Source organism: Pan troglodytes, chromosome 7 (assembly GCF_028858775.2).
Source record: "Pan troglodytes isolate AG18354 chromosome 7, NHGRI_mPanTro3-v2.0_pri, whole genome shotgun sequence".
In the NCBI taxonomy this organism is placed as follows: Eukaryota; Metazoa; Chordata; class Mammalia; order Primates; family Hominidae; genus Pan; species Pan troglodytes.
This window is the reverse complement of record NC_072405.2, coordinates 85,625,895-85,652,678: the sequence shown is the minus strand read 5'-3', so window position 1 is coordinate 85,652,678 and position 26,784 is coordinate 85,625,895. Positions and strand designations below refer to the sequence as shown.

Genomic DNA, 26,784 nt, shown 5'->3' with positions numbered 1-26,784 from the left:
TCTAATACCTAGTAATTGCTCAATAAACATAAGCAACTACTAATACTTCAATTTTATTACTATTATCATCACTATTTGCAGTGGAAAGAGCTTCTACTAATAATTAAGTGACCCAGGAAGTTGCCTAATCTTTCCAAGTATTTGTTTTATTATCTGTACTAAAGCAAAGTTTCTGCACAGCAAAGGAAACAATCAATAAAGAGACAACCTGCAGAATGGGATAAAATATTTGCAAACTATCCATCCAACAAGGGATTAATAACCAGAACATATAAGAAACTCAAACAACTCAATAGCAAAAAAACAAATAATCTGATTTACAAATGGACAAATGATCTAAATAGATGCTTCATAAAAGAATACATACAAATGGCCAACAGGTATAAAAAAAATACCCAACATCACTAATCATTAGGGAAATGCAAATCAAAACCACAATTATATCACTTCACTCCAGTTAAAATTATCAAAAGGACAAAAAATAATAAATACTGGCAAGGATGTGAACACTCACACACTGTTGGTGGGAATGTAAATAGGCACAGCCACTGTAAAAAACAGTATGAAAGTTCCTCAAAAAACTAAAAATATATCTACCATATGATCCTGCATTCTCACTGCTAGGTATACATCCAAAAGAAAGAAAATTAGTGCATCAAAGAGATTATCTACACTCCCATGTTTATTGCAGCACTATTCACAATAGCCAAGGTAAGGAAGGAACCTAAGTGTTTATCAGTGGATAAATGTATAAAAGAAAACATGCCATACATGTAATTAATATATATGGCATTTATACATACATATATATGGCATATATTATTAATATATTAATAATATATGACATATATTTATATATATAATTAACTTTTTGTATATTTCAAAATACCTACAAGATTTGGAATGTTCCCAATACCACTAAATAACATTTGAGGTGATGGATATTCAAATTACCCCAGTTTGATCATTACACATTGTATGCATGTATCAAAATATCACATGTACCCCATAAATATGTACAATTATATAACAGTAAAATCTTTAAACATTTTTGAAGTCAACAGCAAAAAACTGTATTTACTTTATTATTCATTATCTATTGCTGCATAAGAAATTATCCCCAAACTTACTTTTTTGAAAAACACGTATTATCTTCTAAGTCCTATGGGTAAGGCATACGAGGTCCTCTAGTTCAGAATTTCTCACAAGGCTGCAATCAAGGTGTCCATAGAGCTGCAAGCATTTCAAGGATCAACTAGGGAAGGATCTGCGTCTCGATTCATGCTCTTGTTGTAGGCAGAATTTAGTTTTGCACAAGCTGTTCGTCTTGGGGCTTCAGTTACTTTCTGGCTGTTGGTCACAGGTGATGCTCAGTTTCTTGACATGTGGGTCTCTTTCAAAGGCAGTTTACCACACTGCAGCTTGCTTCATCAAAGCAAGCAAATAAGAGGGCAAGAGAGAGACAGTGTAAGTGAGAGACAAGTCATAGTTTTCTGGAATCCAATCTCAGAAATGATATACTATCACTATTGTCCTACTCTGTTCATTGGTAGAGTCACTGGGTTAAGCCTACATTCAAAGGAGGGAGATTATACAAGGGGGTGAGTGCTATGTGATGGAGATCATTGGGTCATCTTAGAAGGCCTCCTACCACACCTCATAAAGTTATTGTGGAAATTAAATGGGATTAATGTATCTGTAGTTCATTGTAGAGTACCTAGGACACGGCAGATATGCAACAAATATGAATGTATTCTTCCCTCTCTAGTAGAATAAAAATCCTAGGAGACAAAGACATAATCAGTGAGCCCTGCAGTACCTAAGCATTCTACTAAGCCAACTTTGCTCTCAACAACCAGTAGAGTCATAAATGATACTGACACTACTGTTAACAATCTAGCTAACATTTATCTTTATTTTCAGAAGCTACAACCTATTACCTTTCCACAGTGACTCATTTACAGTACAAGAGTGTGGTAGGCAGAATAACAGTCCTCCAAAGAAGTCCATACTCCAATCCATAGAACTCATGAATAAATTACTTTACATAGGGAAAGGAACTTTGCACAAGTAATCAAGTTAAGGTTCTTGAAATGGGAAGACTGACATGGTTTATCCAGGTGGGTCCAATTTTATCACAAGAATCCTTTAAAAGCAGAGAACCATTCCTGGCTGTGGTCAGAGAAACACTTGTGATTATGCCAGAATGATTAGAGAGATGCAACGTTGCAGGCTTTGAAGGTAGAAGAAGGGGGCCAAGAGCCAATGAATGTGGACAGCCTTCAAAATGGGAAAAGGCAAGAAAACAGATTCTAGCCTGCACTCTCCAGTAAAGAGTGCTACCCTGCTGTCAACTTGATCTTAGGTTGGTGAGACTATTGTCAGACATCTGATCTATAGAATAATATAATAAATTTACGTTGTTTTAAGCAACTAAGTTTGTGGTAATTTGTTATAATGGCAACAGAAAAATAATACAAAGAGAAAATATGTGTTTCCTGAGAGAGATCACACACAGGTACTCTCTAAATGTTGAAGGAATATATATGATCATTCTAGAATGTACAATATTAAAAATCATTGAGTAAAAAAACTTCTAGTTCAAAACAACACTAGAAAGCACGGGACGATTTTTTCTAAATCATTGTATTTCAAGACCATTACCTATCATCAAAAGCAATGAGAATAAAAACTATTATGTTTTTATTTAACAAACACTTGTAGAACATTTACTAGGTGGTAGACACTATTATAGAGTCTAAAGTCATAGATACGTTATAAATATTATTCATTTAGTTCTATTAACTTAAAAGACAGTTACTATTATCATTCTTCTTCTACAGACAAACAACAAACACAATTTTGATGAGCTTTCCCAAGAAAACTTCCCCAAGCTTGTAAGTGGCAGAGCCAGAATTCAAACTCAGGCACTCTGGCTCCAGAGTACAGGAATTATGCTTCTTCTAAAATCATAATTGAATTGTATATAATAATCATAATGAAATCATATATATTCCAAATACATAGTTTCATATATTTGTTTAGACTGAAGCAGACTAAAAAATTGTATATATTCTGGATTATTTTTCCCAAATCATTCATTGACCAATTACTAAGTACCTCCTATGCCACGGGCATAGAGGAAAAAGAGAAATGAATAAAACAATTAGTCTCCCCTTAAAGAGTTCACAGATTAGTGACAACAGACAGATGACACAATAATACAATAATTTTTGTTATCATGAAATAATATAAATTCATTAAAGCAAAACCATCTCTTATGGCCCTATTCTCCATGAGCTCCTGATTTAGAAGGGAAGATATGTATTTAAATAAACAACTGTGTGACACCTTTTAAGTTACGGTAGAAGCATGTAACTGGTACCAAGAGGCACAGAAAAAAGAGTAATATTTGTAGGACCTGGCAGAGGGGACACTGAATGGTTTGAAGGAGAGTAACATATAGAGTTTTGTAGTTTAGAGATCATTCCAGCAAGCAAGGATAGTAAGCCTGAAGGGCAGTGAGGCTGGAGGCCACCAATTTGTTAAGAGATGGCTTAAAGTGCAAGGATAATGAGGGTTTGAATTAAGGCAATTGCAGGAAAGATTATTAAAAGAGAGAATGAATTTGGAGTGGTATTAGCAGGCATTATGGAAGGGGACCCAGGATGTGACATTGTCCATACTCCCCAGAGTCCCCTCCACACACATAAGTCTCCCTCAAAGAATAATAATAGCAAACGAGATCAGTGAAAAGTTAGAATTGATGGCTGTGTAAATACCCAGCAGAGGAATGGCAAGAGAGAGTCTCTGGAATGTGTGAAAAGTCCTGGTGCCCTTCTAGAGAGTTTGAATATTAGCCTGCAGATACTAGGATCTGGACAAAGTATTTAGAATGCATGATCAGATAACACTGAAGGTACCATGGTTAGAACGATAGATGCTAGCCTAGAGTGAGGAGAAATCAGAGTCTGAGAAAGGAGATAGCACTGTAGTGTATTAAAGTAAAAATTTTAATTTTGTTTTTATTTTACAAGGAAAGACTGATATCTAAAGGAAACATTTTTTATAATAAATACTGTTTTTAAAAGTTGAATTGTCATCAATAATTACAGCTAGCAATGGCTTGCACTGCATAATGATGTTTCAGTCAATGATGGCCCACATACACAACAGTGGTCCCTAAGATTATAATACTGTATTTTTACTGCAATTTTTCTATGTTTAGACATGGTTAGATGCACAAATACTTACCACTGTGTTACAACTACCTATAGTACTCAGTACAGTAACACGCTGTGCGGGTTTGTAGCCTAGGAGCAAAAGGTTATCCCATGTAGCCTAGGTATGTAGTAGACTACATCATCTAGGTTTGTGTAAGTACACTCTACGATGTTCACACAACAAAATAGCCTAATGACACACCTCTCAAAACGTATCTCTATTGTTATGAATGACTGTATGTAGAGGCAGTGCTCTAAGTACCTTACATATAGTATTTGTTTAATTCTCAACTATTATTATTGGTTCAGTTTATTGTTAAGTCTCAGAGAGGTCAAGTAACTTGCCCAGGGTCATTCAGTAATGGGTAGGTAGAATTTGAATCCACAAGGTGATGTCAGAACCTGAATTCATAGCCACTGTATCATCAACACATGTTTAGTTAAATCCAGGTATGTAGAAATTATTTTTATTATGTTGAGCTTCAGAGCATGCACAGGCTCTGGAACCAGACTACCTAGGTTCAGATCTCCATTTCACCATTTAATGGCTGTGAGAAATTCGACAAGTTACTTCAGCTTTCAGCACCTGTTTCCTCATCTGTGAGTGGGAACAATAACAGTGTTTGCCTCCTAGGGTAGTTCTGAGGATTAAATGAGTGAATTTAGTAAAAGGGCTTAGAAAAGTACCTTGAGCGTATTATATAACCAACAAAATTTACCTATTATCAATATTATTATTCTAACATAAAGTATTGAGAATAGTGGTATGAAACACTGGATATACTGCATGGCCCCAATTGAGATCTGAGATAGGTAGAATAATGGCTCCTAAATATATCCATTCCCCAATCCCTGTAAGCTGTGAATATGTTACATTATTACCGCAAAAGCGACTTTGCAGATGTAAATAAAAGTTATGAACCTTGAGCGGGGGAGATTCTGTCTAACCAATGGATTCTTAAAAGGCTGTAATTGGAGAGATACAGCAATGGAAGAAGAAGAAAGAAAGATTTACAAGGATGAAAGGGTCTCAATCCACTATTGCTGGCTTTGGAGACGAAGAGGGCCATAACCAAGGAATGTTAGTGGCCTCTAGAAGCTGAAAACAGCTCTTAGCTGACAGCCAGCAAAGAAACAGGGAGAACAGCTACAAGAGCAAGGGACTCAATTTGTCCAACAACCTGAATAAGCAAAAAAAAAAAAAAAAAAAATCAGATTCTTCCCTTACCTCTCTAGAAAGGAACACAATCCTGTGGACACCTTGATTTTAGGCCATTGAGAACCATGTTGGACTTCTGACTACAGAACTGTAAGGTAATAAATTGGTGGTGGTTTGAGCTTCTAACTTTGTTACAGAAATAGTATTAATAGTAAACTAATATAAGATCCATACTTAACTTTTTCCTAAAAGACTCAAATATATTGATTTAGCAACTACATAATATTCTAGAATAAATTTAACTTCTTAAAGTCAGCATTTTAAAACTATATTAGGGACATAAATCAATGTCTTATTTACATTTCTATTGTTAAATTCTTAGAATCTAAAAGTTGCTAAAAGGCTAAAGAGGATATAAAATGCTATTATAAAATGTTTTCATCTTTTCTATGTAAAGGTTAAAAAAACAATTTTAATTTTTCTTCTTTAACTTCTCATAGTTAATGAACAAATTAACTTTGATTTTTTTCCTAATATTTTTTAAGTCCACAGCCAAGTTCTAATAAAGACTCTTAACATGTCACTAGAAATATATAAATTCTAGGTTTAAAATAACTCATGTTTTGCATTTACAGAGGTAAACATTTACTAAGAAGAAAATATTCTGTCTTGGTTATTATTTACTTATTCACTGCCTCTGAATTGATATGAATTAGCTCTGAGAGAGTAAGAGCCGTGTCTGTTTTCTGTCTTCACATTTTTAACAACACTACCTAGCAAAACTCCCGGGCCTCAGAAAGCTTTTGTTAAATAAATGAATGAAAAATAAATATATCCTTAAAAAACTGGAAACAAAGCTTCCCTGGAACCTTAGCTCACCAGCTCATGGGAAAATTAAGAAGGTATACCGTATCTACAGGTTAAACATTAAAATCTAGAACTTATTTTTACAAATTTCAACAGAATTTTAACTGTTGCATGTTTCCCCGCATTCTTAATGAGATTCATTAAATATGATTCAAGTTTGATATCTTTATTATTTTCATTTGCTACTGTGTGATGTTCACATGACATACATAAGGCTCTATGAACCAGAATTTGCTTTCTGAAAATGTCCTCTATGTCAATCAAGTCTTTGTGTGTATTTTCCCCCGTCCTTCTCAAAAATTAAGTGAAGCACAGCACATCTGTAGGCTACCTGAGAGGTGCAGCGTGGTTGGTTTTCTTCACAGTTGCTAAACGGAAGGCCTACTCTTCTTCAGTGAGATTTTTTTTACTCTCTAGAACAGCAGTATCCATAGAAATATAATGGAAGCCACGTAATTTAAAATTTTCCAAAACACTCTCATTTTGACATGTAAGCAATATAAAATTAATGAAATACTTTACATTCTTTTTCTTTTCAGACCAAGCTTTTTTTTTCTTTTCAGACCACGCTTTAGAAATCTGGTGCATGTTCTACACTTAGAGCAGACCTCAGTTCAGACTAGCCACTTTTCAAGTGGCCAGTGACTACTACACTGGACAGTTGCAGCTCTAGAAAATCCACTCCCAAACCCCTAAGTGAACTACATACCCTATCAATTTGTAGCTTCTACTCTATCTCATTTGTACCATTGTTTCACAATTTGGATAGCATTAGAGTTAATAAATTTTATTTTAGCAACTCTGCTCCATGGGTAGTTCCGGAAATAAAAATACAAGCACAAAAAAAAACAACTTTCCTAATAACACTGGTTCTACAGTATAAGCTCTCCCTCGAACGTCTAATAGAGCTTTCGTAGAAGTGAGTGTTCCTTGTAGGAACGGTGAGTCGAGACTGGAGGTAAGAACTAAGACGTTCTTAAACCCTACTACGTGCTGGAATCCTGAAGTGCCTGCCATCATTCAAACTTCAGCACTCTCTAGACAGACACTGCCATTCATACCACAGAACGAGAAGGCAGTGGCGATCCTCAACGGCTACATGTCACTGCCTGGTGAGCACTCTTCCCTCAGACCCCATTCCCAGAAGCTCTGCCTCGATTCCCCAAGGGTAGGCGAGCTGGCTGCCCGAATTCCTAAGCGTTACCGGGGAGATGTGAGGGCCTCCGGGGGCGGGAAACCTCAGGCCAGGCGCGCGCTGGCCCGAAGGCGAGCGCGCGTCCGGTCCGCTCTACGGGGTCTCTCGGGAGCGCTTTGCAGGGCGGATGACTGACGGGCCAGCTACCTGCCTTCCTGAGCCTGCAGAGATAAACAGCCTATCCTCCCCGTGCACACAGGCCCCGAAGGCGGGCAGGTCTCCAAGTGCAGCACAACTGTCCCAGGCCCGACGCAGCTACCTGCCCGAGGGCTCCCTCCCCACCAGGCCATCCCTCAGCCGGTCCTCCTCCGACAGCCAACAAGGAACCCTGGAGGCGCGGAGGCGTCTCGCCGCCACCCGGCGGCGCCTGCCAGAGGCCCTTCGCGATGTCCGCAAGCAGAGAAAGCCCTGCCCTCCCAAGCCCCGGCTTCCCTTACGCCCCTTGACACTTGTGTCCTCACTTGCGGCCCCTGACCCGGGGCTGACCGGTTCGTGACTCTCCTGCCAATCAGAGACAGATTTCATCCGGCCAACCGGCCAATCACCGCGCGCGGGTGTCCGCTTCGGCTTGTCGGCCCTTCGGCTCTTCGGCTTGTCGGCGTTCGCGGTTGTTTGGCCATCCAGGGCCTTCCGCAGCGCCGCTAAAGCGCAGTTCTCGTTGGTGTAACGTTTTCTTTTTTTTTTTTCAGCCACTTCCGGCTCCTGCGTCTCTCCGGAAGCCTGCGAGTTCCGGAAGCCTTGGTAATCCAGATTCGGCTAGGAAAAGACAAGCTTTCCAGAGAATGTTTCAGAGAAAGTTACGTGGAGCGTGGGCGTTTCGCAGACTCCTAAGGTCAGTGTCTGCCCTAGAGAGCCGGAGTGCAAACCCGAGGTCTTGTTTTCAGCTGGGAGGTCGTGGAGTTTCACGACCTTGTAATTGTCGCCGTTTGCTTTTTTTTCCCTGTTTATTGGTTTCCTGTCTCCCTGGAAAAGGCAAATCAAAGCTGCTGAATTTTGGGAAAGGCAGTGAAGCAAACCTAAACTCCTAAAGATGTTTTTAGGATCGCGGCATTAAAAATAAACACACACACAGCTGCAGTTGAGCCCCTCTGCATTCCACGTAGTAACTTAAGAGACGAACTTCTAAATCTTTTTCTCTCATTTGGCGGTCGTGAAGATATTTACCTCTTATAAACGGCTTTATAAAGAATTGAGGATCCAAGCTTTACTTAATATCTGAAAGTTCATGTAAAGTGTTATATGTAGTACAAAAAATTTGAGTGCTTAGTTTTCTAACACTGTTGAAAGCGCACGTAAATGCAGTTTGGTTTTCTTATGGAGGAAGAGATAATGAAAAGTTTCTGATAAAATTGCTTGCGATAAATTAGTTATATTTCACGTTGACTTTTGATAAGAAATCTGAATGTGAGAATTGTTAACATTTTTTTCCTGGGTTCTTAAATTAAAAATCGTTGTTTGTTTATTTATTGAGGTACCATTTTCCAAATTTCCCACGTTTAGTGAAAGGGCTTTTGGCAAAATGAGCAAGCTGTTGAACGTTCAAGTCTAACACATTCTGTTAAACTTCCGTAATGCCCCTCGGAAATATTTTATCTTGACGTTTCGGACAATTAAATGATATTTGGGCGCTCACAACACCGCAGCTTGTAGTCTAAACACCTTCCCCTAAAGTGTTACCTTTACTTAATCCTGAACAGAATGAATTTGGGGTGGCTCTTTTAACTTATCTGATCTCACTTATATTATCAATTACTTGTTTCCAGAAAGATTACAGTTGAGTGATCTTGAGCCAGAAAGAGATTTGAAAGAATTATTTACAGAGTCAAAAAAAAAAAAAAAAACCCTTCATATTTTTTTCTTAAAAAAAAAATAGAAGTAACAGGACATAGAGCGAATACTAGACTAGTAGACTAAAGAGTATTAGACTAAATCAAGACAGTTGGATTCTAGTCCTGACTCTGGTTGCCTTTGTACAATTTTACCTCTTGGCCGTATTCTCCTTATTTTTAGAAACTAGTGTTAGTACTCAAGCTGGGGTTTTAAAACTGTTCCATAGGAGAACTTGTGTAGAAATTTTCTGGAGCCATGCAGGGAGAGACAAAGCAAGCCCACCCTCAGGTTTATTTTAACAAGAGCAGCCATTTAGGTGTTCCGCTTGAATAACAAAGTTCTTGTTAAGAAGATTAAATTTATGTCTTAAATGAGATGATCTGCCTTTTCTTCTAGCATTAAAATTCTGGTTTTGGGGATAATTATTCATTTGTACTCAATGTACATTTATTACAGTTTTTAAAAATAATATATTCACAGCTAATTTATTTCTAAAAGCTACAAATATGTCCCTATTCTGTTTCAATTTATTTTATCAATACAAATTTGAAATGTTTTTCTTTATGAACAGAATTAGAATTTATTATTCTTTCTTCTCCATATCCTCTTATTTTAGCCATAAAAGTTTTGCTTATATTTGATGCACATAATGATTCTTGCCGTAGGGAGGACAAGTATTTTTCATTTTACATATTTGGTACCTGAACGTTAAAGGTATTAGCAGGCTTGCTCATCATCACACCCATTAAAAGAGCTCAGTCCTAGCCCCATGTTTTTCTCACAACATCAAATAATTGTAAGTTTCTTTCCCTCTTGCACACCATCCACATTCTCAGGTTCCAATAGCACAAGGAAAATGTGTGAATGTGCACAATCTTTATTTCTGGCCAGAAGTTCTCTCTTGAATTATTTCATTTTTTCCTCTTTTGATGATCTGAGTTGGACAACCTAGAAGCAAATTGGATGTTCTCTGTACCTCTTTTCTGTGAAGTGATAACAGTTTGTAAATGTTTCATGTTCCTTTTCTATTCCTTTGGAATGTACAAGAAACCTTAGGAGAAAAGCCCTAAATTGCTCCATTTGCCCTGTCTGTAATCCTGCTCTTTTAAACCCAGCCCTGTAGTTTCTTTACATGGAAGTGGAGGCAAAGAAGGGATGTCTAGTGTCCTCTGCCTTTCTCCGTGTGGGATATTAGACTTCTTCCTAACATATTCCCATCTATACAATAAAAATACCTTCTTCTATGTTGCTTCTTACTCAATTTAATATATTTTCTTTTTATCAGACATCTCCCTTATTACTGCCTCTCAATAAGATGAGATAAAATTCCATCCAAGTTATCTTTTCTTTCTTCTTACTAGTAAAACAACCAAGAACTTAAGTGTAATGGTGTTTTGATTATGCCTAACCACTGTCTTTTCATTTTTTTTGAGACAGAGTCTTGCTGTGTTCCCCAGGCTGGAGTGCAGTGGCACGGTCTCAGCTCACTGTAACCTCTGCCTCCCGAGTTCAAGCAGTTCTCCTGCCTCAGCCTCCCGAGTAGCTGGGATTACAGGCGTGCACCACCACACCTGGCTAATTTTTGTATTTTTAGTAGAGACAGGGTTTCACCATGTTGGCCAGACTGGTCTTGAACTCCTGACCTTAGGCGATCTGCCCACCTCGGCCCACTTGTCTTTTAGTGTTAGATGAATGAGTTGGCATTACCTCTACCTTGCATGTTTGTGTTCATAATAGTTAATGTTCACACCTTGAGTTTTTCACTCATCTATTCCTTTTGTTCAGATTTGACATGGTCCTTTGAATGGTCCTTTGACCACATGTATAGTGAAGCAGGGAGAGGGAATATAGACAAAATACATCCCAAGCAACAAGGAAAACTTTACCTCATTCCTTTAATTTCTTTCCCCATCTACAGTCCTGACAGCTTGACTGGCAGTCTGGTCTTTTGAATGATCTTGAAGGGGAAAAAGATTTCTTTTGAGTTCTGTGGGATTAAATTTGATCCAAGCTTAGCAAATATCCATTCTACTAAGTGTATTTTGTATGTTCTACAGTTTTTCTAATGTTTACCATAAATTTACTTATTACCAGCTTGACTTTAGATGGGTTGTTAATCTTCTCAAGCCTTAATTTTTTATCTTCTTAAAATGGAGATGATAATACTGTACTTACTGTGTTGTGAGGATTAAATGAAATGAAGAATGTAAAGAAAAGTTGTAGTGCCTTGTACATGATATGTATCACATGGTAGTTCCTCCTATTCCATTGCTAATGGCTCTTTGTTCCTTTGGGGATATTTCCGTGTTCTCTTGTACCATAAAATGTGCAATTAAATGTTTGTTCCAGTTATTTTCAAGTCATTTAGAATTCTTAAGCAATTAGATTCTAAAGCCCATTTTTAAATTATTTATAGAGTATTTAAACATCTAGCTGCTCATACATTTCATGTGTGTCCTGTTCATACTTGCACTAGTGTTTTTCCCATAGTTTATGCCTATACTCTTAGTACTTGGCCTCTTTAAGGTAGCCCCATCTGTGTGACCTGTGGTACCATCCTAAAGTGTTTATGTTTCACTTTTGGGTCCATTACCACGTTGTCAGTATAGAACACTGGTTTAGAGCTGGTTCTGCCCCCTCTGGTCATGGGATTTCACACAAGTCATCTAATCTCTTTGCACCTCAATTTCCTTGTTTTAGAACAGAAGTAATAACAGAAGCTCTTTATTAGTATTATAAGGATTAAATGATTTAATATTTAAATTTGTACTTGGTAATTAGCTATAGTAGTCACTTGTTAGCACTCAGTAACTGGTAGGTGTTAAGTATTTTCTCTGGTTGTAAACTAACAAGTTCATTGGGATTGTCTTCCTTAGTGTTTCACTGTTACTCTCCATGAATACTGTCTCTGTCTCCTGTGTCCTGCTCTGATTTCTCTATTTTCCTCATGTCCTGTATTGCTCTTTTGCAATTGGAAATAGCTGTTCATTTTTTTCCCTTTCCCTTGCAAGATTTCCTAAAGCAGTTTCTATAAGGATTCTAGATAGGTAGGTAAACTTACAGTTGCTTTTTTTTGTTTGTTTCTTTTTTTAGCCAATGAAGAGTATAGTGTAATAAAATGACTTGTCTAGAGTCACACAATCTGTTAGTGAACCTGGGCTAGAATACAGAGCTAATCAGAGGCAGTTTAACTCTGCTTTCCCCAATACTCGCTCCAACATCTGTTCTTTATTTTCACAGTAAGCATTCTCAGACTCAGAAGTATCAGGTTTCTGAAAGAAAAAAATATGAGTGCCATGCTGTTATCTTAAAAATATACTTATAAAGCTAGGCCCAAGTATTGGAAATTCTTTTCTAAGGTTTAAAAAAAGTATTTTGTGCTAGTTTTAGATACTTGAATAACTATATTGTGTATGAGATAAGTAAGGCACTCAGTTGATTGTGTAAGACTCAATATAATCTTGAGTTGTGTTGAGTTTCCTCTTCTCCCTAAATGGAAAAAAAAAAAGATATTTTCCCCTCTTCTAGGGCAGGTTACTTACCATTGTCCATATTTTTGAGAAATATGTGCAACTTTGAAGTTTATCTTTCAGATACATTTTAGAAATGTTTTGTCATGTATCCACTACCACTTCAAAAAGAAAAATCCTATTTGGATTTTGATGAGGCAATGTTCATTGAAGTTAAAAGTAATTTAGAGGTCTGTTGGACATAACACAGTTTTAAAATTTCACATATCTTGGCTATACCCAAATGAGCACAACTGGGATTTACAACATCAGGTGTCTATAAACTATTAAAACTTAGTTTATGTGTGGTGAAAGAGAGGAACGAGAAAGTAGTGACAAGGCACTTAGCAAGTCTGTGACAGAAGTGGGATTTGAACTTAAGAGTTGTTAGGCCTGTTCACAGTGCCAGAGGTCACAGTGTTCTAATGGGCTTCAGCCATAGCCTTTTATCTTTTCCCCATATTTGAAACGTGTTCTGGGAATCAGTGTCCAGTTAAATCCCTCTTTGATGCACGTCCCATTTATTAGTATTGATTTCAATACATGGGACAGTAAATCTATCTGACTACACAAAGGAAAGAAAATAGTAGGTTATAGGTTCAAAACTTAAGATGTCTAGTCATAGAATTTTATTCATATAACCTCATAATATGAAATGCTAGTTTAACATTTTCAGAAAGAGAAAACAATGAACGTGGTCTCATCCACTTTGATTGCTAGAACATTTAAGATGGTGTGGCAGTGACATTTTCATTCTAAAACTTAGTTTATTATTGTGGAGATGGAAAAGAATAGCCTGGCAGGGGGTGCATGAGTGGGTATGACACAGTAGAGATTACTTGAGAATCACGTTTCTGCTGACAAAGTTTACAGGACTGTAAATTTAAATGCAGAATTTTGTAGACAGTATGCATTGACAAATATGCCTGATGGTAATACGTCTAATACTGAGAGTCTTGGAACAGGTCAATAATAATGTGTATATTGATAGCAGCGATGTAGGAGATGTTACATGGTATTATAGCTAAAATCCATGTTATCCCCTTAATCATAATTACGTTAATATTGACAGGCCCTTGACAATACCCACATTATTATTGATAGATTTCTGTCAATAACATGTTTTTAAAGAAAATATATTCATTCATAATTTGTACTATACTCAATAAAACTATAAAATACATCCTGAAACATTCCTTCTTCCTCAGTGAGATACAGTCATTTGTTTAGTTTTTGGAATGTGATATAGAAGGCAAAGTTTTTATTTTGGGATATGAAAAACATAAAAGGAAAGCATGAGTTATTTAAGGGATAAGGTTATATATTGCTGCTCTTAGTAAATAATTTTTAGTTGTCTTTTTCTGTGAAAGAAAAGCAGTGTGACATGTTTAATGATAAAATGTCAGCAGGAGACCCTTTTAATAGATTTTAGTACTAGATCATTTTGTCTTAAACATATTTATGTGACAAGTTAATCACACGAACCCTAGTAGATGCTATACTTTTTATCTGGTCTTGATTTTGCCTTAAGCATCTTTTTCACATATCCTTAACATGGTAGAATCCTTCACTAAACGCTAAGATTATTTACTGCCAATTATAATTTTAGTTACATATTTTTATATATCTCTTTGCATAGCCAGTAAATATATCTCTCCCCTCCCCTGGGTTAGCATTTTGGAATCTTAAAGTTAGTATAGTTCGAGAATTGCAGGAGTGGGTGGCTGGTAGGATTGTGTATGAAAAGGTAGAATAGGAAAAATCTATTAGAATTAAATTTAATGGTGGTTCAATTCAAAGCAATTCTTTTTACAAAAAGCAGTTAGCTTGGAATTTTTAAAAATATTCAAGTTTGAGCTTACATTTATAAAACTAAATACTAATTTACAATGACCAATAATACAGAAATTGTTAAAGCTTACTTAAATTATTGAAGGTAAAGTCAAAATAGACTTACCAGTGGTTGGGCATGGGTGTTGGCAATCCTTGTAACAGAAGTAAGGAGAGTACTAGTTTACCAAAAGCACTGGGAATTTTTGACCCAAAAATGTGAAGGGATAGTATAGTCTTCCTCTTGATTTCCATGGTTCTTAAGTAAGTTAAATTACTTTGACTTTTCCAGGAAGTTGCTAGCATCATAGGTAGGCCCCTGAATTGTTGCAGGAATCCTATAAATCTGGTCTCCCAGAACGGCAGTTTTTCTTTTCTTCAGTTTTATTGAACTCTGCTGTCAGATTAATCTTTTGAAATTTATATCCCATTATGTCTCTTCTCTTCAATGATTATTCATGCCTACAGAATCAATACAATTTCCTTAACACAGGTTCTTTTTACAATGTGGCTAGGTTGACACTTCAGCCAGTCTCTCCTGCCAGCCTGCTTTGGTCATGGCAGATGACTTGTCTCCTTCCAGATAACAGATGCAGCCACATTGACGGGGGTTAAATAACCAAGGATGCAGCTCATGGTGCAACTGGTGTCCGTATGTCCCAGCTAGGCTATGGTCAGGAGCTTGCTATTTCTGGGCTTTCACACAGCCTGTTCCCTTGCCTTACATACCATTTTCCTCTTTTCTCCCTGGAAAGTTTTGTGATCCTTTATAATGTTTTCACGTTTTGGGATCCATTCTTCACTTCAGAGATCAATGGCCAGTCCTGATTTCCTATGTCTTTTAAAATGCTTGAATAAAAGGAAGCTAGCTGACAGTTAAATATTTAGATTGAATCTCTGGTACCTAGGAGAATGCCTTGTGTTTGGTAGGTGTCCAGTATATATTTGTTACATTGAGTAACCATTTGTCAGAGAATTAGAATTCACTAAAACACAAACTGCTTACACTATATTGGGAATAATTTTATGTGATATAAAGTCGTTTATGGCATTTATGCTTCATACCTATTATAACAAATCTTGTTGTACTGCTGTAGAGGGAAGAAGATTCCATAATTGGGTTAATTGAATTTCTAGTTATTTTGATTTCATCATTTTCTTCTACTCCTTTGCTGCCCTTTACTAAAGAGAGTATTCTAGAATAGCTGTACCTGCCAGAAAGAGAGGGGTGGGGTGGGAGTATGTGTGATGAGGAAGAACTGAATGTAATATGCTGGTGATGAATACAAGTTTGTTGCTTGTCTTGGACTGCCAGTACCATGTTGTGTGCAGCAAAGCACCCTAGAGTCAAATATTGTAAGTGTGCATTCATGAGGTTTCTTTACTTCAAGATAACAGGCACAACTATGTTGATAGGGGCTAAATAATGACGGGAGCAGGTCATGCGGGAACCCATCTCTTTTCTCTATCCACACTGTGTCATATCCTTTCAGACAAGGTGCAAGTTAAGTGGGCAGTGAGTTCCACTGAACCGTCATATCTCTGCCCACTCCTGCCTGGCCCCTCCCACATGCACACATAAGGGTGACATCATGTTTGTGGTTTAACTGCCACAATTTATGTCTTAATGATGTCAATATTTCCTGGAAAAACATTTTGATACAGGTTGATTGAGGCATTACTATAACTAACAGTGAAGGTTTCAGTCTTTCGAAATGAGATTTGCCAAAATTAGTTTGGGGCCTGTTACTTTTCATGCTCATCCCTAGCCAAAGCAACAATAATGTAATAAATAATACTGCTTTATGGCTTCTAAACCACTTTCGTAACATTATCTGGTTTAATCTCAACAACTTTGTGAGGTAGCTGTTATTTCCAACTTTTAGGAGAAGAATCCGAGGCTAATGAAGTTTTTTAAGATCTCATAGCAAGTAAGTGACAGAGCTAGAACTTGAGCCCAGGCCTGTTTGATTTTAAATCTGCTTTTTCCACTCTGTGACAGATGCCTAAAGAAGAATGTAGAGCATGGGAGAAGTATTCCACTTTAATGAACTATGGTGTGTAATAGACAGTGTCTGTTCTATGTTTACAACTAAAAGAAGTCACAAAAATGACTAAAATGTTGGAAAATAAAACCTAAAACAAAAAATAGAGAAATTATTCATCTGGAGGAGCAAAGGCTGAAGAACAGTTTAATAATAGTCTTTTGGTCTATTAAAGAGTCTTACGTAGGGAGGAGAGCAAACCCAGCTGTTCCTAATCTACACTGAGGCCAGGCCTGGGGAGGAAAAGAAGAAAGAAAAAAATGTTAAACTGTAACAGAAGGGATAAGAAAGAATTTTTTGATAATAAGTATTGTTAAATATTGTATTGGTTAAAGACTGTTTTAGGTCTCCTTTTCTGGCAGTCATTAAAAATTCCTGTTTTTACTGAATGTTTTTAAGTGTAATTCCTCCAAAAACAAGAAACTTGAAATAGATGATTCTTCTGACAAGCCACTCACTCTGACCAGTTTCTCACTAAATATCACTAAGGAACCTGAGGAAGAGATGCAGTTATGAATTGCTTATCAAGGGGGTACATTCTGAGAAACGCATAGTTTGATGATTTCATCATTGTGCGAACATCATAGGGTGTACTCACACAAACCTACTTGGTATAGCCTAGTTCACACCTCGTATATTTTACTGTGCTTTCTTCTGGTTTGCAGATACTGCTTTTACAAATTAAAGGTCTGTAGCAAACCTGAGTCAATCAAGTTTATCTGCACAATTTTTTTTCCAACAGCATTTACTCAACTTGGTTTCTCTGTGTAACGTTTAGGTAATTCTTGGCAATATTTCAGACTTTTTTTTATTATGATATTCTTAGTGGTGACCTGTGATCAGTGATCTTTGTTATTACTATTGTAACTGTTCTGGGGCACCACGAACTGTATCCATATAAGATGGTGAACTTATAAATATTCTGGGGCACCAAGAACTGTATCCATATAAGATGGTGAACTTAACAAATATTGGGTGTTCTGACTGTTCTGCTGACTGGCCTATTCCCTAAGACACAACAATGTTGAAATTAGGCCAATTAAGATAAGCCTACAATGGCCTCTTAAGTGTTCAAGTGAAAGGAAGGGTTGTACATCTCCCACTTTAAATCAAAATCTAGCAATGATTTTGCTAGATTTTGCTAAGCTTAGTGAGGAAGCCATGTCAGAAGCCAACACAGGCCAAAAGGTAGACCTTTTATACCAAACAGCCAAGTTGTGAATGCAGAGGAAAAGTTCTTGAAGGAAATTAAAAGTGATCCTCCAGGGAACACATGAATTAAAGAAAGTGAACAGCCTTATTGCTGATGATGTGGGACAAGTTTTAGTGGTCTAGATAGAAGATCAAACCAGCCACAAAATTCCTTTAAGTCAAAGCCTAATCCAGAGCAAGTTCCTAACTCTCTTCAATTCTTTAAGACAAAGAGGTGAGGAATCTGCAGAAGAAAAGGTGGAAGCTAGCAGAGGTTGGTTCGTGAGATTTAAGGAAATAACTATTTATGATATAAACATGAAAGCTGAAGCAGCAAATGCTGACATCAGAGCTGCAGCAAGTTATCCAGAAGCTTTAGCTAAATAATTGATGAAGGTGACTACGCTAGACAATATATTTTCAAGATAGACAAAAGGCTTATATTGGAAGAAAATGCCATGTAACACTGATAGCTAGAGAGGAGAAGCCAATATGTGGCTTCAGAGCTTCAAAGGACAGGCTGACTCTCCTGTTGTGGGTTAATGTAGCTGGTGGCTCTTAAGTTGAAGCCGGTGCTTATTTACCATTCTAAAAATTCGAAGACCCTTAAGAATTATGCTAGAACTACTCTGCCTGTACTTTATAAATGAAAAAAACAAAGCCTGGATGACAGCACATCTGTTTACAGCATGGTTTACTGAATATTTTAAGCACACAGGTGAGACTTGTTCAAAAAAGATTATTTCAAAATATTACTGCTCATTGATATGCACCTTAGTCACCCAAGAGCTCTGACGAAGATGTACAAGGAGATTAATGTTTTCATGCCTGCTATCACAGCATTCATTCTGCACCCCATGGATCAAGGAGTAATTTTGACTTTTATATTTTTTTTTAAGAACTACATTTCATAAGCCTATAGTTGCCAATAGCAATTTCTCTGATGGATCTGGGCAAAGTAAATTGAAAACCTTCTGGAAAAGATTCGCCATTCTGTGTACCATTAAGAACATGATTGGTGAGAGAAGGTCAACATACCAACATGAACAGGAGTTTGTAAGAAGTTGATTCTAACCATTGTGGATGACTTTGAGGAGTTCAAGACTTCAGTGGAGGAAGTAACTACAGATGTGATGGAAATAGTAAGAGAGCTAGAATTAGAGTGGAGCCTAAAGATGTGACTGATTTGCTACAATCTCATAATAGAACTTGAATTGATAAGGACTTGCTTCCCCTCTTTTTTTTTTTTTTTGAAACGAAGGTCATGCTCTGGCACTCAGGCTGGTGAACAACAGCACAGTCAGCTCACTGCAGCCTCTCAATCTCCTGGGCTCAAGCAACTCTCCTGCGTCAGCCTCCCCTTAGTAGCTAGGACTACAGGTGCATGCCAGCACGCCTGGCTAATTTTTTTTTTTTTTTTCCAGTTTTTGTAGAGACGGTGTCTCCCTGTGTTGCCCAGAAATCCTCCCTTGGCCTCCCAAAGGGCTGGAATTATAGGCATGAGCCACTGCACCCAGTGAGTTGCTTCTTATGGATAAGCAAAGAAAGTGGTTTCTTGAGATGGAGTTTATACCTGGGGAAATGCTGTAAACATTGTTGAAAAGATAGCAAAGGATTTAGAATATCCCATAAACTTAATTGATAAAGCCGTGGCAGGGTTTGAGACTGTTGACTCCAGTTTTGAAAGAAGGTTTACTCTTGGTAAAATGTTATCAGAAATCTTCGCATGCTACAGAGAAATCTTTCATGAGATGAAGAGTCAATCCATGCAGCAAACTTTGTTGTTGTTATAAGATATTGCCACAACCACCCCAGCCTTCAGCAGTCATCACCCTGATCAGTCAGCAGGCATCAACATCAAGGCAGGACCCTCCACTATCAAAAAGATTATAACTCACTGAAGGCTCAGATGGTTGTTAGCATTTTTTAGCAATCAAGTAATTTTTAATTAAGGTATGTACATTGTTTTTAAGGCACAGTGCTATTGCACACTTAATAGACTGCAGTATAGTGAAAATATAAGTTTTATATGCACTGGAAAACCAAAAAAGTTGTGTAACTTACTTTATTGTGATATTTGCTTTATTGCAGTGGTCTGGAACCTAACCTGCAATGTCTCTGAGGTATGCCTGTTTTCTTATGTGATTCTGATGAAGTCACAAGTTTGAAAACCACTAGACTAGAGGAGCAGAGACCACAGGACTGTGATGGTGAAGACCACAGTTTAGAAGGATTAAAAGCCCAGAGATATATGTATCTTTATCATAGACACATATATCTGTTAGCAGTTAAAAACTACCAGAATAAGATTACGTTGTTACAAAGAAAGTTGAATGTGTTACAAATAGACAAGATCTATCTTGTTTTAAATCACTGCCTTCTTGATTTTAGCACTTATGTAGATCAAGTAGATTTAAAATAGATTAGTTTTACCAGAGGGGCATCAGACTTCTAAAATTCTACCCAGATTTTTTCTGTCGTATTTACATAACTGCCTACTGAACTTTTCCACTTAGATGTCTCATAGGATCCTCAGATGTTGAAAATTGCATGTATGTGTTATCTTTCTGTTCAAACCTGTATTGCCTCGTGTATTTCTTGTTTCAGGGACTTGGATCAGTATCACTCAATTACTTAAGTCAGTTTTTCTTGGCTTATTTCTCTCCAGATAGTGTCACTTCTACCACCTCACCGCTGTCAAAGATAACCCTTTTCTCTCTGTCCCCATTGATGCTTTTCTAATTTAGGCCATCATTAGTTTCTCACTAGATCATTTTAACAACCTGTTAACTCGTCTCTATGCTTCCAGTCTTTCTCTCAGCCTCTATTCCATTCTTGCTCAGGGTGGCCAGAACAAGTAGTCTAAAATGTAAATCTTACTAGTTCTTTGCGTACCACTATCGAGGGCTTCCCGTTACCTTCCTCATAAAATACAGCCTCCTGAGTTTGGCTTCTAGGGCCTTTAGGACCTGTCTCCTGCTTCTTTCCAGCCTTATCTCATCTGTGCACCTCTAGTCCTTAGTACCTACTCTTCTCACCATTGGCAATAATATTCTTACCCTCCTTTACCAGGCTGACATGCTAATATCAGGTGGCTGCTTAGGTATTGCCTCTCCCAGGAAGCCTTCTCTGACCTTCTGAAGTATAGTTGTAACCATAGTGCCCTGAATTTTCCCTTGCATATCACTGATCGCACCTTATTGTAATCACCTGTTTATTTTATATAGCACACCTTTACTTTTCTCTCTCGTTCCACAACCCTCCACAAGGGTTGAAAACAGTGTCTGTTGTACCATTATATCACTAGCTCTCATATTAACAGGTAAATAACAGATGCACAATAAACATGGTGAAATTAGTAATAATCATCTTTCTGGATATGGTAATTTGAAATAGTTTTAAAGGGTAATGGATGGGAATTGATATTTTCTATCCTTCACACATCCCAGACTTTCATCCTATTCATTTATTCATTTATCTAGTGTTTGTAGAGTGCCTTCTGTGTACCAGGAACTGAGATAGTTGTTCTGATTCAACTGTGATAAGGCTCAAATAATCTTCACAACAGGCTCATCCTCTAGTGGAGGAAATAAACCATTTAAAAGTAGTTTATGTACAGTACATAGAGGCCAAGAAAGGGAAAGAATAGAGTGCCAAGGGAACAACTAGATGGGCAGCAACCCAAATTTGGAGTCAGAAGGAAGTGATGTCTGAGCCAGTACTTAAAATCTTAGTATGAGTTTTCAGTTAAAAGATTGGAAACGGACTGTTCCACACAAAGGGAACAGACAGTGAAGTCTACTGGTGAACAGGAGAAGGGGGTACTTTTTGACTGGATGTGATGCGTAAGGAAGGAAAGCAGCTGGGAGTGGATTTGGGGAGGTTTGTGTTTTAGAACACTGGCAGTGTGGAGAATGCACTGAAGGAGGCAGAAGGTAAGGTAGACCAGTTTGATGGAATCCATGAGAGAGGAGAGCAGCCAGAATTCAGGAAAAGGCTTGCGGGGGATAGGGAGTGACAGATGGGTTAGGAAAAATTTTGGACCACGTACCAACAGTCCTTGGCAATGGATTTGATTTGTAGAGTGAGGAAAGGGAACTCCCTTTTAAACTTTATTCTTTTTTGTATGTAGCTTCTGGCAAGTATGAGGCAAGGATTTCACAGAAGAACTTGGAGCAAAAATTCCCACTGTCATAGCTATAGGCTGTCCAGTCTTGAGGGAGCTGCAGGAACAGGAAAAAGGTGAGATCTCCCCAGAAGATCGTTGGCATTTATGGTGAGAAGCATTCCTGTTGTATATCTGGTTTGAGAGAAAAATAGCTCCAAACAACCTGTTATTCATTGATCATTTTTGTTTCCTGGACTTGAACTTGTTAAACATGTAGTCTTCTGCCACTAAGTCTCCTAGGATGCATGGGTAAATTTAGAACTTCCCTCTTGAAAACAACTTTGGTTGTCAAAGATACTCCCAATTTCAAGAAGTACAAGTTTACGTTACCTTCTAATAAATTGTGTTTATCATCTTTTTACTAAAAATCATAACAGAATAGAATTTGAAAGGACTTCGAAGGTCATTTTATCTCCAGCCCTTTGTTTTATATGTGAAGAAACCAAGGCATAGGTCAGGGTCAGGGGAAATGACTTGTCGAAGAATATGTGACCAGACCGTGGCAGTGAGCTCCAGCAGTATCCATGCCTCCCTCAGTAACTGTTCTTTCTTTTAGGGTATTGGCTTTTTAAAGGCCTAGACATGATAATCAAGCCCGGTGTGGTGATAGCCCATTTTAATTTTTTTGTGTTTTTTTCCCCTAGCTTTATTGGAGTATAATTGGCAAGTAAAAATGGTATATATTCAAAGTGTGCAATGTAATGATTTCATATATGTATCCATTGTGAAATGACTGCCACAATCAAGTTAATTACATCAATCACCACCCGTAGTTACTTACCACCTGTGTGTATGTGTGTGATGAGGACACTTCAGATTTGCTCTTGGCAAATTTCAAAGAAACAATAGAGCATATTAACTATGCTATTCTGGACATGAGTTCCTCAGAACTTACTCATCTTATAACTGAAAATTTGCACCCTTTGACTAATATCTCCCATTTCTCTCACCCTCCCAGCCCCTACCAACCACCATTTTACTCTCTGTTTCAATAAGTTTGACTTTTTTAGAATCCACATATAAATGAGATCATACTGAGGTCCATTTTAGCAACTAAATTTAAGCCTCATTTTTTTTTTTTTTTTTGTCATGGGTGGATTTGCCAGTTAATAATATTTAAAATATCTGAACTGGTCTGTATACTGGATTATGGCAGTGACTTGGTGTTTTAATTATATCAGCTTGCACATAATACATATTTATAATAATATATGTGTATTGAATCAGTAAGCTGTACCTAGCTAACCATTCAGCTTCTTATATTTCATTTAAATTTTTTTCCCTTTAGCACCAATTTGTTTCCTTAGTCTATTTATGGCATTATTGTGGTATATATTTTTATATCATAGTTTTCTTAGAGTACTGTGTGATATATACATTTTTAGTACCTTAATAATGATATTTCTGCATTCTTGTTCCTTCATACTAAGATTTAGTACTATTTATTTTTGGCAATAGCGTGATAGAATAGTAACCGTGTATTGTTCATTTATTTTTCTTTTTAACTTCCTTTACACATATAAAATGTATTTGAGAAAGATTAAATGACTTGCTGAAAAATAACACCTTTGGAGTCAGTAGTAGTGCTGGAAAATAAACTGAGGTCTTGACTTAACCATCTATTGCAATGTTCTATATAGTTGTTGTATTTATTACCTTCCTGTATCTCTTCATTAGTCATGTTATTCAGCCTCCTTTCTGTTAGCTTCAGGATTTTAATGTCTCCCTGCTAGAATATCTGACCAAAGAGTATTGCTTAGAAGTATATTTGTGGAAAGAGGGTACAGTTTTGTTTTGTTTTGTTGTTATTTCTTTGATGAAGAGGGTCAAGAAAAAAGAAAAAGAAATTAAGAAAAAAAGGCAGGGGGAGAAAGAAAGGCTCTGAGAGATGAGACAGAAGTTTCAAGTAAGAAGTGATTATTCGCTGTACTATTTGAGACTACTGAAAGGCTCATCGCTTATGTGTCCTGTGTAATTTGTGTATGACAGTTTCCAGGCATAAGTTGAGGAGGTTGTACAAGATTGCAACTCTTTGCTAATGTTCTTCAATTGTATTTTTTCCTAGAGACCTTCAGAGAAGACATGGCTTCCAGAAAAGAGAATGCGAAGAGTGCAAACAGAGTGCTAAGAATAAGCCAGTTGGATTCACTTGAACTAAACAAGGCCCTGGAGCAGCTAGTTTGGTCCCAGTTTACTCAGTGCTTTCATGGATTTAAACCTGGGCTGTTAGCTCGCTTTGAGCCAGAGGTGAAAGCGTGCTTATGGGTTTTCTTGTGGAGATTCACCATCTACTCCAAAAATGCCACAGTGGGACAGTCAGTTTTGAATATTAAGTACAAAAATGATTTTTCCCCTAACCTGAGATATCAGCCACCCAGTAAAAATCAAAAAATCTGGTATGCTGTTTGTACAATTGGTGGCAGGTGGTTAGAAGAACGATGCTATGATTTGTTTCGAAACCATCAATTAGCATCATTTGGGAAAGTCAAGCAGTGTGTGAATTTTGTGATTGGACTTTTGAAATTAGGTGGGCTGATTAATTTTTTGATTTTCCTTCAGAGGGGAAAGTTTGCAACTTTGACAGAACGTCTCCTAGGTATTCATTCTGTATTTTGCAAGCCTCAAAACATACGTGAAGTTGGCTTTGAATACATGAATAGGGAACTTCTCTGGCATGGTTTTGCTGAATTTCTGATTTTTCTCTTACCACTTATCAATGTCCAGAAGTTGAAAGCCAAGCTGTCTTCATGGTGTATTCCTCTTACTGGTGCACCTAATAGTGACAATACATTAGCCACCAGTGGCAAAGAATGCGCTCTATGTGGAGAGTGGCCCACCATGCCTCACACCATAGGATGTGAGCATATTTTCTGTTACTTCTGTGCTAAGAGTAGTTTCTTATTTGACATGTACTTTACTTGTCCTAAGTGTGGCACAGAAGTACACAGTCTGCAGCCACTGAAATCAGGAATCGAGATGTCAGAAGTAAATGCTCTTTAGAAACTAAAATTGCTTCCTCTGAGGAAAAAAATGCACCGTGTTTAAATTCTTAATATTAGTCATCCTAAGTATACCATTTATGTATCCTTTATAAGGAATGTGCTCCTAGCCACTGTCTTCTCCTTTCCAGGCATGACTGAATTCTAATCACTGGAAACCATGTGATTCTAAATATATTATGTAAATGTTAATGTATTATGTTTTTTAAATCATTGCATTCAATTTTTAATGTCAAGAATAATGGACAGTTTTTGTCAGGTGACTACTAACAATGCTCCTTCATTTTACTACTTAAAACAAGGTTGGATTCTAAAGATAAAGATTTTGGAGACTCTGGGATGAGTGTGCATTTATTTTCAGAGTTGACATAATATGATAATGTGACAATTATGAGACTGTTTTAAACCTTAAGACCTGATGCCTCAGTTGTAACTTTTTTTTTTTTTTTTTGAGACGGTGTCCTGCTCTGTCACCCAGGCTGGAGTGCAGTGGCGCGATCTCTGCTCACTGCAATGTCTGCCTCCCGGGTTCAAGCAGTTCTCCTGCCTCAGCCTCCCGAGTAGCTGGCACTGCAGGTGCATGCCACCATGCCCGGGTAATTTTTGTATTTTTAGTAGAGTTGGGGTTCACCGTGTTAGCCAGGATGGTCTCTATCTCCTGATCTGGTGATCCACCTGTGTCAGCCTCCCAAAGTGCTGAGATTACAGACGTGAGCCACTGTGCTCGGCCGCCTCAGTTGTAATGTTATGCTTTTCTCTGAAGCCAATTTTTAAGAAGTTCAGTCCTCAGCTGTCTGACCCCTCCACAGTTAGCTTTATATTCAGAAAGTAAAAATTACTTAAGGCAGCTTGGAAGTGAGGCCTGGGAACTACTGGGGGCAACTAGTATGAACAGCACTATTTACAGGTCTCTTTCTCTTGCCTTTGATTCAGAGCTCTCATTCTCAGTAAATATTGATAGTTTTATTGAAACAAAAGGGGTCTTTAGCATGGGAATAATAACAGCAGTGCATAATCAAGATAATTCTGTATCCTTCACTCTTTTTCTCTGCCTTTTTTTACTTAAAAGTAAATTCAGACTCTTAAAATGGTATAGAATTATTAGCTTGAACATTGAATTATCTCGTCTTAACTAGAATGTTTTTTAAAAAACAGTTTTTAAATGTTTTTAAATAAACATCTTGCTAGTATGGTGGAAATACACTGCCAGTTCATTTTTCTCTTCACCTTTCATTGAACAAGTACTCAGGTGCCAGGTACTGATGTAGCCATTAGAGGCACAACAGTATATTAAGCAGGAAAAATCAAGTTACCTTCATGGAGTTTACATTCTGTGATTGAATGAACTGTAAGTTTAATTTAGGTTCAATTTAGTGTAAGATACTGAAGAAGTTTTGTAGTTTGAGTTAAGAGTATTTTACGTCTTAAGAATTTGCCTTCTTTTGCCTTCTGTAATTTTAAAACATTATTGTAGAAAACACCAGCAATTCAGGAAAAAATATAAAATCAACTTTCCCACAATTTTTTGAGAGAGATCATCACTATATTTTACTATATTTGTAGATTTGTTGCACGTACATTTCTTATTTACAAAATTATTATAATGCATAAAAAATAGCATTTTTTCATATGCATAAATATTCTTCAAAACTATTTTAGGGCTGAGCACAATGGCTCATGCCTGTAATCCCAGGCTCCCTACTTAGGGAGGCTGAGCCCGGGAGTTTGAGGTCGTTTCTAAAAAAATAAAAATATATACAAACATCTT

General features: G+C 37.3%; 1 protein-coding gene and 1 non-coding gene across 6 annotated transcripts; one reads left to right on the top strand and one right to left on the bottom strand.

Annotated features, from left to right (window-relative positions):
* Nucleotides 1-1,053: 1,053 nt before the first annotated feature.
* Nucleotides 1,054-7,960, bottom strand: LOC112204162 (uncharacterized). Its single transcript, XR_010159608.1, has 3 exons — nucleotides 6,581-7,960; nucleotides 5,452-5,530; nucleotides 1,054-1,425 (listed from the first exon to the last, which is right to left on the bottom strand). It is a non-coding gene; the product is annotated as an uncharacterized LOC112204162 (transcript).
* On the top strand, nucleotides 7,183-26,215 carry PEX2 (peroxisomal biogenesis factor 2). Of its 5 annotated transcripts, NM_001280222.1 has the most exon segments (5): nucleotides 7,235-7,361; nucleotides 8,134-8,276; nucleotides 19,941-19,972; nucleotides 21,982-22,091; nucleotides 24,083-25,354. In NM_001280222.1, a coding segment is annotated over 1 exon segment (918 nt). In that variant the 5' UTR covers nucleotides 7,235-7,361; nucleotides 8,134-8,276; nucleotides 19,941-19,972; nucleotides 21,982-22,091; nucleotides 24,083-24,099; the 3' UTR covers nucleotides 25,018-25,354.
* Nucleotides 26,216-26,784: the final 569 nt, after the last annotated feature.